At 32.8% G+C, this 15,322-nt stretch overlaps 1 protein-coding gene across 1 annotated transcript; it reads left to right on the forward strand.

Moving 5' to 3' along the window:
- The first annotated feature begins 7,906 nt into the window (after positions 1–7,906).
- LOC132165691 (cyclin-dependent kinase inhibitor 3-like) lies at positions 7,907–11,319 on the forward strand. Its single transcript, XM_059576351.1, has 3 exons — positions 7,907–8,466; positions 10,261–10,461; positions 10,859–11,319. Exons 1-3 carry the CDS (start codon positions 8,024–8,026, stop codon positions 10,926–10,928), a joined length of 714 nt encoding a protein of 237 aa, XP_059432334.1. The 5' UTR covers positions 7,907–8,023; the 3' UTR covers positions 10,929–11,319.
- Positions 11,320–15,322: the final 4,003 nt, after the last annotated feature.

Here is a 15,322-nt window from a genome sequence, read left to right on the forward strand (position 1 = left end):
CACATCACTTGATAATTAACTTTTGAAAGAAAAAAATAGCTCTTATAATGAAGTTCTTTAGCAAAAATAGCCTACCCAAGATTCTCTTCATTTCACTTGCAGGCGGTACATGTATATCAATAGATTTGTGAAATTTAATATGAATCATAAAATATGTCGAACACTCCCCCAAAAATTTAAAATATTAAAATATGTCAAATTTAATATGAAATTTAATTTGTTTAGATGTCTAGACAAATTAACAAAACATCTTCTATCAATCTCTCTCTTTTTCATACTTTGGGTGATATATATATATAATTGCACCCAATGTGAGAAGCGGGCTTTCGGAAAATTTATTTATTTTTTTAAGTAGAAAATTTAAGTTGAATTGGTGAAAAAGAAAAATAAACTATGGAGTCAAGATTGATTAATTTCTTACCAAAAAATAAAAAGCTTAATTAATTATTTAAATTAATATCTTAAATTTTTCATCACATGTGGGCTTGGACCTTGTCACATACTTCATGCTTATTCGTGGATCAAACAATCGTCAAAATCATACATTTTTAAATGACATATGCTAAATACCATAATTCTATCCAACATTCATCTAACAAAATTTACGCAACATTATATCTTTGAATTAATTATTATTAAATAAAAAATTAATAATTTTTTTATTTTTTGAAGTGAACTTTCATTCTTTCAATCAAAATAAGTCAACTCACACAACAATTAGCCGTAACAACATCACGAAGGAATACATGGTACTCATCCATCCAAATTTCCTTAGTAGAAGTTTAAAGTGCCGTTTTTGTCAACTGATCTATTGCCATATTTGCCTCATCCTTCTTGTATGCGTCATATGCCATGATCGGAGACTTTGCAAAATTATCTTCGAATCCTCAATCAAATTACCATAAATTTGCCACAATTGACCTTCCTTCCAAAAATCAAATATTATCTTAGGAGCGTCATCTTTTAGGATGACTATGTGAAGGCCGAGTATCATGTTAACATTGTTAGACAATTTTACGATAAAAATAAAGTATTTAGAATTACTTTCTTTTAAAAATATACACCCTTTACATTTTGCAGTAAAGTGTTATTTTTGGACGTTTTTTAAATAATCATTTAAAAAAAAAAAAAAAAAAAAAGAAGAAAAAGTACATGTAAACTATGATAATCAGTACTGCTGGCTGTGAAATTGAGTAAAGCAGATTCGATTAGCACTAGTGTGGGGTCCTTGCGCAGTAAAAAGGACCAATGAGGGTTGTATATTTTTGGCGGGAAATTTGGTGAGGGAAAAGATTCCCTACTCCCTAGGCATGGTACTATTTAAGGGAATTAATTGAGGGTTAATGTAATGACATTGATAATTGTGCTTAAGCTAATTGATTGATTCTTTTTAAATGGCTAAGATCAATGTGTACTATAAAGCCCTTAAATGGGGAAAAGTCATGATTTTAATAATGCCTAACAAAAAGGACTTGTTGCTTTAAGAGTTCTGAGCATTTCAAGGAGCTAAGATGCGAAAGTTAGTAATGATTTGGCTGATTAAGAATGAAAATTAATAATAATAATAATAATAATGAAAAGATAAAACAAAAGCTTTACCCAAATGGGATTAAGATCCCTTTTTTAAATTATGTAATTTTGGTTGTTTTTAGACATCAAAACGCTTAAAAATTATCACTTGTTAAAAATATGATATGTTACAGTTGAGAATTAAATATACTTTCATTAGTTTTTGCTCTCCATGTTTTAAACAAATTTTGAGCAAATAATCGTATTTTGAAATTATAAAGAAGAAGCGTTTGTACAAAAGTGTAGAGAAAATTTGAGGTTGATTTTTTTTTTTAAACCTTGATAACATGCCACATTTTTAATAGGTATAATTCTTCAAGCATTTCAATGCTTGGAAATGGCCAAAATTGTATAATTTGAGAATTTACAATTTCAAAAAAATTGTAAAGAATCTTGATCCGCCAAACCGAGCCTTTCCCAAAGTCTCGTATTCCAATCATTAAGGATCTCCCACAATATATATATATATTTTTTTAAAAAAAATTGTAAAATTCAAGTCGTTTGTTGCATCAAAAGATAATTTTGGTCGTTTGTGTAAAATTCAATTATTAAGGATCTCCCACAATACTTTGGTCAAGACCTTTTTTTTCTTTTCATAAAATCAAAAGATAATTTTTGGCGTAAAACTTTTATACAACTGAAAAACAAGAACTTGATGTCGTGATCAAATAAGGTTCATTTGATAGTTTGCATTCATCTTATTTCTTTGTCAAATTGTCATGTACATTAACATCCACAAAGTAGACATGTTTTGAAATGATGGTCACATCAAATGACTCATAATTGTGAAGTCAAGGCATATTTGATCCCTCCATGTCCATCGATGATGAGCAAAACCCACAAAAGAACCCCCGTACAATCTCAAACAAAAGAAAAGCAACCGACTTAAGTAAAGTAAATTAAGGAAACACCGATGATGATCAAAGGAAAGAATATTTCTTTTCTTTTCTTTTCTCGTGGGTGTCAAGTGTGGCACTAAATTGAAGAAGAAATCATTAAAAAGATGTGTTTTCTCCGACAAACTTTAAACTTGGCCACGTTTGCATGTTTTGGTTTGATTAAGGTGATTAAGGTGATTAATGCATTTTGTTTTTTTTTTTTTAATGATACTTTGAGAGAATAAAATGTAATTTATATATATATATATATATATATATATAAGATCAATTAAAATACTTGGTAAAATATGTGACACGTGTATCAATAATAAAAGTTTGAAGAATATAAAATATAAATTACATGTACATTTAGAAAAAAAATAAAATAATTCACTTACCCGTCCTCTCCGGCTCTCTACCTCTTATTGTTTCATTTTTTTCCTCTCGGCCACCCGATGGAGGGATTTTTTTTTTTTTTTTTCCCTCCCATTCCTATTCATCCCTTGTCTAATTCTCAGATAATGTTATGTTACAAAGTTGATGCGACAATCACAACTAATTTTTAGATCAGTCCTTATTAAAAGAAAAAAAATGCAAAAGTTAGCCGATAATGGTTTGTCTGTCACATCAATATTATAAAATAATTGTGAATCAAAAAATTTCATATATGGCATTGCCCTTTTTCTTTTGCTTACTTTGTTTCTTTATCCTGTTTGTATCATATTCTCACTTATTTTATATATATATATATATTTTATAAAAAAAAAAGGTACAAGGGTAAACAGTATTGCATGTCGTTATAAGATGATTGATAGAGTGAAAAATTGCATGCCACCGTGAAAATAAGCTTTTACTTTTGACTCTCGAGTAACATGCAAGAATTGTTTTAAATGGCGCCAGTTAGAAATCTAGAAGGATATATTAATAATTTGCTACTATTCTTGTTGACTTTTGTGCCTTGCTGTTGGAGAAAACTTCTCTATCATCTCTTTCAGCATTAATTCTGAAAAACAAAACAAAAACTTGGGTAAATTGGGCATGCAAGTCCAAATCGAAATCATGTTTTACATAGTTTTTCTCCCTCTAATCATGTCATCCATGAGATAAATAATATTAGTTTAAAGATCAAGGGCACTTTTCTTATTGTATTGCAGGGCTTATGCGCCGACTGGCCATATAATCGACATACTAATTTACCGACACAAACTCACCAAACTATTGATACAGAGAATTTTTTTACATGTCAATTCTATGCTAATTTTGGCCACCCTGATCACACGATCTACGCAATTTTCATAACCACATTGTAAGTCCTGAATTTCAAAATATGGCACGACAGGAAGTGAAGAAACGTGGGATAAATCACTCTAAAGACTATTATCGGGAAGGGACCAATGGTATGACTCCTCCCAAATCTTTGCCTTTACTTTTTTATTCATTTCAAGTAATTTTTTAGATACATACCGACGACTTAAGTATGAGAGTCATTTTCGTCAGCCCACACCGACACATTCCTTTGGGTACTTCTCCCATCTTTTACATGTGCTTTTAATTGATTTCAGCAAGAAGAGAACTATTATCAACATATACCAAATAGTTATTGTGATTAATCTTTAAAGGTAATCCCAAAGAGTTGACTTGATTATAAATTATAATGGAAAAAAAGTCATGATCGAAGAGCAAGAAATTTGAGTCGGAGGAACTTCGAATCAACTCCTTTGGGTTAATGAAACCATTTTTCCTTCACAAAAAGGTAGAATAAGCAATACTAAGATAATTATTGGTCAAGTTTCTATGTTTCAATAATATATTTTAATGCAATGGCTCACACTTCATAAATTTTGAAGTTTAAAAAAATAATAGGAAACATTAATGTAAAATTAGTCTCTTCGGTTGCAGCGATTTGCAATAAGTTATTTAAGGTTTAAAAGGTGGCTTAAAACTCTATGTGGTAAACATAAATGGCAAATAACTTCCACCCTCCCCAAACTTCTAATTGAAATTTTCATGAAAATCGATGGAATGCCACATCACCGCCAATCATAATATAACACACATCTCCTATAATAAAAAAAAAAAAAAAAAAATACTGGACGGTTCAACCAGCCCCTTTGGCCTAAACTGGGGGTGACTGAATCACCCCTTTTGTTATATATATATATATATATATTTTTTTTTCTTTTTGTTTTTATATATTTTTTGTTATCTTTATAATATAAGGAATACGTATTGTATTATGATTGGTGTTGATGTATATATCCACTAACTTCACTGGTAAAAAATTATATTATAAATTTTATATCAATGAATGATTAAATCTCAATATTTATCCTTGAAAGACATTATGATATTATTCATTTATCTTAAAAGCTTAAGTTGTAGAGTTAATAGTTATCTCGTGCTGTTGTTCCATAATTGTCAATTAGCCTTTTATTTTATTTTTAAAACCATTTTGGTGTTTCTATTATGCTATGAACATAAATTTCCTCCAAATCAGTTTGGAGAATTTTTTTTTCCAACCCACTTTAATAAAAAAAATTTCCTCTAACATGTGGAAAACACCATTTTTTTTTTTTTTAACATTCTTAATAGTCATTAACTCTTCTTCTACTAACTTAGGAACCCAAACATTAAATTTTGAGGAACCCAAACATGTTAGAAGATACTTGACATTTATCAGAAGGAGTTAAAGGAAATTTCCTCTTAACTGATTTAGTGAAAGTTTTTGTCCTTAGGCTATTAGCTATTGAATTGACAAAAATAAGTATGCCATTTATAGGGGAAAAAAGAAGTGAATGCTTTAAAGGCTTCAAAAATCAAGTACCCTTGCCAAAGTACAGAATGTTTATCCAACATAAATTTGCCTTGTCAATGAGACAATGGTTACAACTAATCAACAATAGCCATTTCTTGTCATGATAGACTGCAATGTAAACCCTAAATGACGGCTACAAAGTATTTAACATAAATGAAGTGTTGTTCTCTAGGGTGGTGCAAAGACTCGTACAAAATGATGAGGAATGTTAGGCTTGAGAAATATTTAAAAAATAAAATAAAATAAAATAAAATTCTCACAAAATGATGTGACACAATATGATTGAAATTTGTGCCATGTCACATTGTAAGCCTAACATTTATCTTCTATGTTTGGTTTACTCTTTGGCTTTACATAGGAGTATTTATGCTTCGCAAAACGTCATTACCTTTATCTCTTAAAGTTTTAAGGTTGTATGATACGAAAGTGTTTGAAAAATAAACAAAAAAATGACAAGAAAGAAAACCTATATATAAACCATGTTTTTTCTTTCATTTACCAATATACATACTACCTATACCGTTTGATTTAATTACTTTATTTTTTTATCTATAAATAAATTAAACTTGATTATTTTAATTTTTTGTGGAATAAAATACTTTCTTACTTTTATGTACAGATTTTACAAATTGTCATAATCAAGCCCAAAAAGTAGCATTAAAAAATAAGTACAACAAAATTCTCAAATAGTTTAACTTTTCTTGTATAACAATAACCCTATCAAATAAAAAATAAATCATAAACCAATGACACCTATTAAATATATATAATGGAGTCACTCTTGTATGGGTGAAGACTTGAATCACATAGTCATAGTCTCATAGACTCATAAAGCAAAGTATACCCATTTTTGTCCTTTAAAAGAAAACAACTTTCCCAATGCCAAAGGGATGTGAATTCTCACCTCTTTAAGAGGGAATCCACATTCCCATAATCCTAGCATCTTGATTCCTTTTACTTAAATGCAACTAAAAATGATTACTAAAAGATTATCCCCATCCAAGCACCACAAAAGAGTAATGCTACACTTCAACCATTTTACAATTCTCCAAGAGTAGACACCGCTAAGTTAAGGAAAAAAAATTTGTACCCCTTTCTCTTGGTTAGTGTCATTTCCAATCACTTAATCTAGTGGTCATGACCACCAAATGGCAAGTCAAGGGTGACAACAACCACCTCCAGTGGCGGAGCCACGTTGAGCTTTGGGGGTGCCGTAAAAGATTTAATATATATATATATTTTTTTTTTCCTACCCAAGTTTCACACGGCACCCCCAAAAATAAGAAAAGAAAAATTTTATTTTTCTTTTCTCCTACTCTAAGCTCAATTCATAATCTAAGTGGTATTGTAATTTATATATTTTGGTTATTAAATGTTGAGAATATTGGTTGTTAGAATTTAAACATTTAATTAGAGAATTTGACACAAGTCTAAGTTTAATTCCTCATTGTATTTAAGTACTCGTGATTAGAAAAATAAGAAGAAAAAAAAAAGAAAAAGAAAAAAGTACCAGTTTATTACATGATGCAAAATAAAAACTTAAGAAAAAAAAAAAAAAATTCAGCAACTCCTACTATATGAATTGTTTGGCTCCCCCACTGACCACTTCAAAATATCCGAGAGTGGTCGCACCACTCATACATGTTTGGTTGGAGTGGCTGGACTACCTCCAATAAAAGTTGTTGGATATTTTTTTTTTTTAGCTGACGTGACAATATCCCGTAAATTATTTTTGGGGAATTGTTATAAAATTAGTGAAGTGTAGTATTTTTGGTTTGATAAAACCCCAACCTCAACTTTTCTTCTCTCCCTCCCAACTTCCTCCACCCCCCACCGCCTCTTCACAACGTTATACATCTCTTTCACAATGTATACGTCACACTCTCTCACTCTATAAACAAACAAAAAAAGGTTGAAAACAACGAAAAGAACCAAAAGAGTCTCTCACTTTCACAACCCGTGGATAATATAGCATGATTTCTATTTAATTTCTCTAGTTTTTTTCACTTCAGTTAAATTATTTCATCTAAAATTGTTTAGATTGTATTAATAGTTAATGCCATGTAAACAGTTTTACCTCGCCAGGTAAAAAAATAATGTTTTACTTTTTATAAAAAAATAAATAAATGATTCATTTACTTTCTTAACCCTTCTCCCATTTTTCTATTTTTTAAAAAATTACTATTAAATACGTGGGGTCAATGTGTGGACCCATATAAATTTCACAGATTCACTGATAATAAAAATAAAAATAATATTTTAAATTTAAATTTTTTTTTTTAAAAGATTTTGATATTTTTAATAAAAATAAAAAAATATTTTTTTTATCACGTGATATGTGACGTGCATGTAAATAGCATGTAAATATTTATGGATAAAAAAGATGGAAGAAAAACGTGAAAAAATTAAAAGTCGAATTTAAAAATGGACAAAGTAAATCGAAAGTTTACAGTTTAACCATAGTTAAAAAAAAGAAAAAAAGAAAAAGAAAAAAGAAAATTACTCATATATAGCGCTAAAATGAGAGCTTAAAACGTAGACAGAAGGAAAGGACCACAGAGAAAGGAATATGACGAGAATATAAATGAAGTGCTGTTCCCTAAACCCCCAACCCTTTTTCTTCTTTCCCCCTCCTCACCCCCACTCCCTCCCCCTCCTCCCCCACCATTCCTCTTCGCTCTGCACAAAATCTCTCTTTCTCTCTCTATCTCTCACGAAGCAAAGGAGTCTCGCTTTCACAAAAGATAACAGACAGAGGGAGATGGGAAAGTACATGAAGAAGCCGAAGATCACAGGTGAGGTGGCGCTGCTCATGGAGCTCTCGCACTCCATTGGCGTCTGCACCAGAGCCAAGGCGCTAGCGCTCCAGCGGCTCCAGAAGACAACTCCGTCACCCGCGGTTGCACCCACCCCGGATGCATCCTCCTTCTCCTACCTCCAGCTACGCAGCCGCCGCCTACAGAAACCGCCTTTACTCAGGAAACAACAGCAAGAGCAGCAGCAGCAGCAGAAGCCCACTACTGAGTGTTGCGGAGAGAGCAATTCCAGGCTGAAGGTGGGCTCGGTGGAGGTCAAGGAGGAGGATGAGGACGAGCAGGGGTGTGTCGGTGAGTTTTGGAAGGGCGACGAAGCGGAGGAGGGTAATGATTTGGGCGTTGAGGCTTCGTTTGGAGAGAATACTCCGGAGTTTGAAGGCAGAGACAGGTAAATTTCGATTCTTTTTGTGTTTTTCTCAAATGGGTTTTTGTTTTACTTTTTTTTGAATGGTTATTTTGCCTCTTGTTTGTTCATTTTCATTTTTTTTTTTTTTTTTGGGTTCAGTGTCGCTGTGTTGTGTTGGTAGAAATGGGATTTTCTATGGGTTCCTTGTTCAGTTGCTTGGCCTTTTGTTTTTGTTTTTGCTTGTTTTTTTGGTTTATTTTTTGAATTTTTATTTTGGGTGTCGTTTTTACTTCATTCTTAAGAAGAAAAAAAAATGGGAAGCTTTTGCTTCATCCTTCTATCACTTTTGTGCTAAAAGAGCTCTTTGTGGGGCTTTAGTTTTTTGTTTTTCCTTCCTTTTTATTTTTTAAAGAGCCTCTTTTCGTGACACGCCTCAAGTTTAAAAGAAAAAAAGAGGAAAATTTTGAATTTTACTGCAAAAATGTCAACTTTTTTATCTTTTCTAGCTTGCATGAAAGGATTTGAAATCTTAGAAGTTTCGGAGTTCTTATTTTCTAATTATACAACTTAAAAGAAAGAAAAGGGGGAAAAAACCCAGGTACGTTTTGCTGCAACTTTGGTGTATTTCTTTTTGTTTTTGCTTTTTCAAGTTTATAATTTTTTATTTTTTGGGTGGCTACCATGTTCTGTTTGTGTAAATCATATATTGCAAAACAATCGACTTTTTGTTTCTTTCATGATTTCTTTTTGGCTGCCTCCAGGAAATGAGATACGGAGTATTAAATTACATGGTGCCATGAAACACGCCTTAATTTGTCTTTGGGTTTGGATGTTGTCTTTTATATATAGTACATAAAAAATTAAAAGATGAAAAGAAGATTATCTATTTTCCTTGGACGGGTCTCGGCCATTTTAATTTGTATATGTTTTCTTTTTCCTCTTTCATCTGATTTTATAGATGTTTTATTGTTTCTGAAGAAACATGGATACCCTGATAAATCACTTTCATGAAGAAGTAGTGATGTTGGTGACTTGTGAAGTGCCTTAATGAATAACATGCAGTTTATGTATGTGCAACTCGTGTACCTATTAGCAGAATTTATTATTTTCATTTTTGACATCTCCATTCATTAAATGCCTTTAAAGATTGTCAAGAAATTGATGTGGAAAATAAATCTCCTAAAGTCATTGTCGTTGAGTCTAGTGTCTGTGTATGCTTGACTGGATCTAAGCCCACGGGGAGCTACATCAGTTCATTGGTCCTTTTTATCTTCAAAACTAGCCTTTCAATATTTACCTCAAATTTAATGCACGAGGAAAATAAAATTACTGGATATCCTCTATAATCGTCAACTTGGTTGTCGTTTATTTTCTCTTTGATTTTCGAAATCACCTTGCTGAAAATTGGGTGCTCCTTTAAGGGTGGAAAAGGGTGATGTAATTTATTTTCACAATTCTGTCAGCAATAGTTTTTTTTTTTGCCTCATTTGTGTTAGCAATGATATATCGTATTCATGGGGCCTAGTTTCTGGCTGAAAGATGTGTAGGCTACTCTATTCCGGGGGATTTTCAGTAGGTACCAAAAAGTTACAGTTCTTACTTTAACAAATTGGTGCTTGTCATATTAAACACCTGCTACTTTATTTGGTGGGTTTCTTTTCCCTACGAATATGGATCTGAATGATACTTTAGGTAGTATGTTAAAAACACTTTGAAGTTGCTCAACTATACATGAAGCTGTTTCTAGGTACCAAGTGTGAACCTTTTTTTCTGGTTTTTTTTTAGCTGATAACTTGTGTTTACGTATAGTTGTGAAATGTTTTGGCGTGCATGTAGGAGCACCAGGGAGAGCACTCCTTGTAGTATGAGGGACTCAGATTCCATGGGAACACCTGGTTCTACCACCAGGCGAACAACTTCTACTGAAACAAACCGAAGAGTTAGGAATGGCATGCGAAGAAACATCCCAACAGCACATGAGATGGAGGAGTTCTTTGTCTATGCTGAGAAGCAACAACAGAGAATATTTATTGAGAAGTACGCTACTATCTTTTCCGCTCTTTGCTTCTGAACTTGTTTGGAATTGCGCTAACAGAGTTTAAAAAATATTTTTAGTAAAAAAAATGCTGGTTTGGTAAAAAACTTAAAAATTACTTTTTTACCTTAAAAAGGCTCAAAATTGTGTTTCACAGAAAGTTTAAAAATGATGTTTTTCCTAAAAAGCTCTTTCATGCTCTTTTTTTAGAGACAAAAAGCTCTATTTTTAACGCAATTCTAAACATGCTTTAAGAGTTTCGATTCGCTTTCCTTTTAAATGCAGTATCAGTATGGTTTACTTTTAATCAGCAGTGCAAGTGGCTTTTGAGTTTTGACAATTATACATCCCTAGTCACCTCATAAAAGCATTTTTAATTTATATTTCTGATTTCTGCAGGTATAACTTCGATTTCGTGAATGATTTGCCCCTCCCAGGACGGTACGAATGGGTGCAGATAATTCCCTAAACAAAGATAATTTACTGGGAGTTGCTTTCCCTGCAATTTCTCAATTGATTCCTGGCTGAGCATTTGAAGTGCGAGCATTGAAAAGGAAACTAGAGCTAAGACGTGTGGTTTAATGATCTGTAACATTACAGAGCTTAATTACACACTAACCAGCTAAAAATACCAAAATCCCTAGTTCAAGAGAATGGGGATTCATTAGAGAGGAGATTGGGTAGGGTAGTGTTTAGGGTTTGGATAGTTTCATGAATTGTAATTTTTAAGGGGTATATCTAATTATTAGTAGAATGCATTTCCAGTCTTCTTTTCTTAATGTTTCAGTTTTGTGTATATTTAGTTAGGGATTAACCGTGTCTCTTTGGAAATAAATTAGCTATTTTCTCTTGTTATATTATATGCTTTGTCTTGTCCTCTGTCTCATGGCATTTTGATTAGTGCCTTTCTGAACTGATACATTTTACCCGCAATTCCAATTCAAGTCTTGATGTTGATGTTTCTTAGTGTGCAAATCTAGATTGAGATTGTTTTTCTGCCTTGGATGCCTTGACATGTGAGGATTGGTCAAGGTGGTAGGGGCCTCTTGGACTGCATCTTCAGGTTGGCTGTCCTTTGTTTAACCTGTTCAACCAAAGCAAATGTCCTTTGGCTGTCCATTCCCTTGGAAAAATGGGCACCTCATCTGTGACACTCCAATTCGAGCACCTTTTCAGGTCAAGTTGCTGCTGCCAAAACTCTCAGGACAAAAAATCATCCACCCCCCCTGCCCCTCCGGGCTCTTAACCAAACTCTGGTAAAGCTCTTGCTGCAAGCAGCAAGGATGGCAGTCTCCCTTTAGCTTGAAACTTTCATATTGGAAGGTGATTCTCTTGTTGTGCCTTTGCTTTACAACATCCCCTAAAAAAGTGCGAACTTTTGTGTACACCAAGTGACACATTGAACTGCAGCCAGAAATAAGACTGGTCGCAGTCCTATTTCCTCCCTCCATTCACATTGTTAGTGGAAAAGATTTAGCCTTCTTTTTTATTATAAAAAAAGAAGAAAAAATATACTTTACTCCTTTGAACTATCCACTTATTTGTACTTTTAACCACAATGTTTAAAAAGTGACACTTTACTTTTCAAAGTATCTGACATTGACATTTGACCTCCATAAAGTACACTTTACCCCCTTGAAGTAACTAATAAGCTTTGGAGGGTAAAGTGTCAACTTAGGAGGTAAAGTATATTTCATGGGGTCAAGTATCAATGTCAGATATTTTGGGAGGTAAAGTGTCACATTTTAAACATTGGGTTAAAAGTTCAAATGAGTGGATAGTTCAGAGAGATAAAGTGTATTTTCTCCTAAGAAAAACATTTATATATCTTTCTAATTGGACCCAAATGAAAAACTGTAAATGTTTTTTTTTTTTTTTTTCCTTTCCTTTTTAACGCGAGGCTTGTCGGTCGAATTGGCAGTTGGGTCCTTCATATTTTGCGAATTGGGATTTACAACAATTATTTGTTCGAATCACTAGCAATTTGAACATGTAATATGAGATACTACGTATGAGACTCACATGTCTTAATAAGTGGTTGGATAACTCAAAATTTATTCAATCGCATCCATCTTATATAAGGTTTCTCATATTACTGACCTAAATTAATAGCAATTCGGACCGATAATTGCTATGAATCTCTATCCGTACTCGGCACATCTAGTTTATAAAGCACTGATGGTGGTGGCCTGGTGGGGTTGCCCAACCATTTTTGGATTATTGCAAAGTATACTACTTGTGCGTTTCAGTTCTTCTGACAATGGGGTCATCTTTAATCTTCAGCGTCTTCAAATTTTCCTCCTTTCTTCCTTCTTTCTTCTGATATATGTGGTAGTAAAGCTGCTTCAGATTGTCAATGGAGGGCGGGGGGGCATTTATGGGATGTCCATGATGCGTGGGTTTGTGGAGGGCAAGATCTTTGAGCCATTCACATGGGACTTGTACTCTTCTGCTCTGATTACATCACCAGACTGCAGCAAAATGTTCAACATAGATTTTATGATGTAGCTAATTATTTCATCACTCCTTTTGGGAGACTGGAAGGTGAAGGTAGGGCCAGCTGGTAGACCTAATGGGCATGCTTTTGCCTCTTTCTTTGGACATTTAGGAAAAAACCTTCTACAAGTGATGTGATAAATTATTAGTGCATGGTTTGTTTGTTTGTTTTCTTTTACCTTCTTTTAGCCATGCAGCCCATGGTTTAGACTCTAGATTCTCCAAATTATTTTTTAAAAAACATAGCCATGTATTTCACATCTATAGATCTTTTCCGACCCAAGTATTAATTAAATTATTAAATTTGTCATTTTTTATCAGTTTAAACTTTTAAGATAAATGTTGATTTAAGCTGATATCGAGTCTTAAGTTCAAGGGTAATTCTAAATACTCAATTTCCACTCCATTGAGTTGATGCACGCCCTTGAATTTTTATTTTTTTATTTTTTAATAAAAATTGATTTAAGGGTAGTTGGACACTACCACATTAACCCAGTAAAATGAGAGGGATGAAAATTGAGTATATAACTCTATGCAACTTACTTTATATTTCAATTAAATATTTCACCGTTAGGAAAAATATTGGATAATTGTTTTATAATAATTAGATATTTTGAGGATGTGAAAAATTTATAAAATCTAGTGCTTTCCTAAGGATCAAAGGCCCTAAAGTCCAATGCAAAGTGGGCAAATTTGTGCATATCTAATCAACCTTCCTATCATACCAGGGTGAAATCTCATGAAAGGTATGTGGATTACACCCCAATTATTGTACTTCTCTATTATCAAATCTTCCTTTTAAGAATAGCTACAAACAAATACATATAGAACTAGACAAAGTTAATGGGATCAATACAAAGACTAAAGTTGTTTTCACTTTGAAATGAGAGGCTAGGAATGATGTCAATCTAGCTTTCTATGAGCTTATGATGAGCTATTCAGAAAACATATTTATAGAGTGATTTAGGCTCTGCAATTTTGCAGTTTAAATATTCGTTTTAAACAAAATCGCAAATTTTTTTTTTCCCTGAGTGTGATTAAAAATGAAAAAAAAAAAAAAAAAAAAAACTGGTCAAATTGGCCAAGCTGCTAAACTAAGTGGACACTTACCCTACTAACTCGCATTTAGTAAAACAATGTAATATTGTGCCATACTACAAGTAGACTTATTCCAGCATAGTATATCATGTAGTACCCTGTCAAGTAGGTCTAGGTGGGGAACACCAAAAAAAATAAAAACAAAACATAAAAACAAAAAACAAACAAAAAAAAAAAAGAAAAGAAAAAAGAAGGTCTAGGTGGTGGTATAATAATGGTATGTCACCTTCAAACATTAAATTGGAAGACCTACTAGCCATTGATTGAGATCATTGTACAACTACCCTTGGGTTTATGCCTTACCCCCTCCTTTAAGGCAAAGGCTTTGTCTCTAGTGACGAAATCATGATGTTTGTCTGAGAGATACAAAATATAATTCTAAAATAAAATATGTTTTGGCCCCTTATATGTTCATCAATGAAGATTTTTGCAGTAAAATATTGACGGTAAAGATTGGTTGAATAGATAAAAGTATTTATGGTATATATAGGACTTGTAACATGCATAAAGCTTGTGTTAGACCAACCAAGATTTTTGACATTAATATATACATGTTTTTTGTTAATAAAAAAAAAATACATATTTTAAAATAATTTTTGTCTTGAGACAAAATGTGAGACTAGTTTAATTTCTGATTTTTTTTTTTTTACATGTCCGTGCAAGAGGGGGGAGAGAGATTCGAACTAGTGACTTCTACTTTATTAGACGTGATCTCAACCATTTAAACTACCTCTTGAGAACAGTTTAATTTCTAAATTGGTATGAGGGCAATGAAAAATGACATAAATGCTTTATGACAGTATTCATTAAATATATGTCTGTAAATTTATTTATGTTCTTTTTAAGAGAAAAAATGGACAAAAGAGGTGGGTTGAAGAAGTTGGCATTGACCTTTTTCTCATGGTATTTAAGAGGAAAAATGTCCTGCCCCTCCTCGCCTTGACTCAAGGCTTTGCAGCAGAAAAGATCCACCATTTATAATCCTTTAATTCTCATCTTACTAAAAAAAAAATAAAATAAAAAATTATTAATATCAATAAATACGTTTGTGGGGGCCAGGAGCCTTGGGCCCCCAGTGGGCCCATCCCTATTCCTTTGGCAATGGGAAAGAAGCCTAACCCTTGTTCTTCACTCTCATCAGCCATGCTGTAAAAGAAAATTCTAACTTTGTGCATCTCATTGTATAACAACAGTTTCTAAGTATGCACAAATCAAATGAAACCTAATAGTAGGGCTGGGCACGGGGCGGGGCGGGGCGGGTTTCGGGTT

Source organism: Corylus avellana, chromosome ca11, assembly GCF_901000735.1.
Source record: "Corylus avellana chromosome ca11, CavTom2PMs-1.0".
Classification (NCBI taxonomy): domain Eukaryota; kingdom Viridiplantae; phylum Streptophyta; class Magnoliopsida; order Fagales; family Betulaceae; genus Corylus; species Corylus avellana.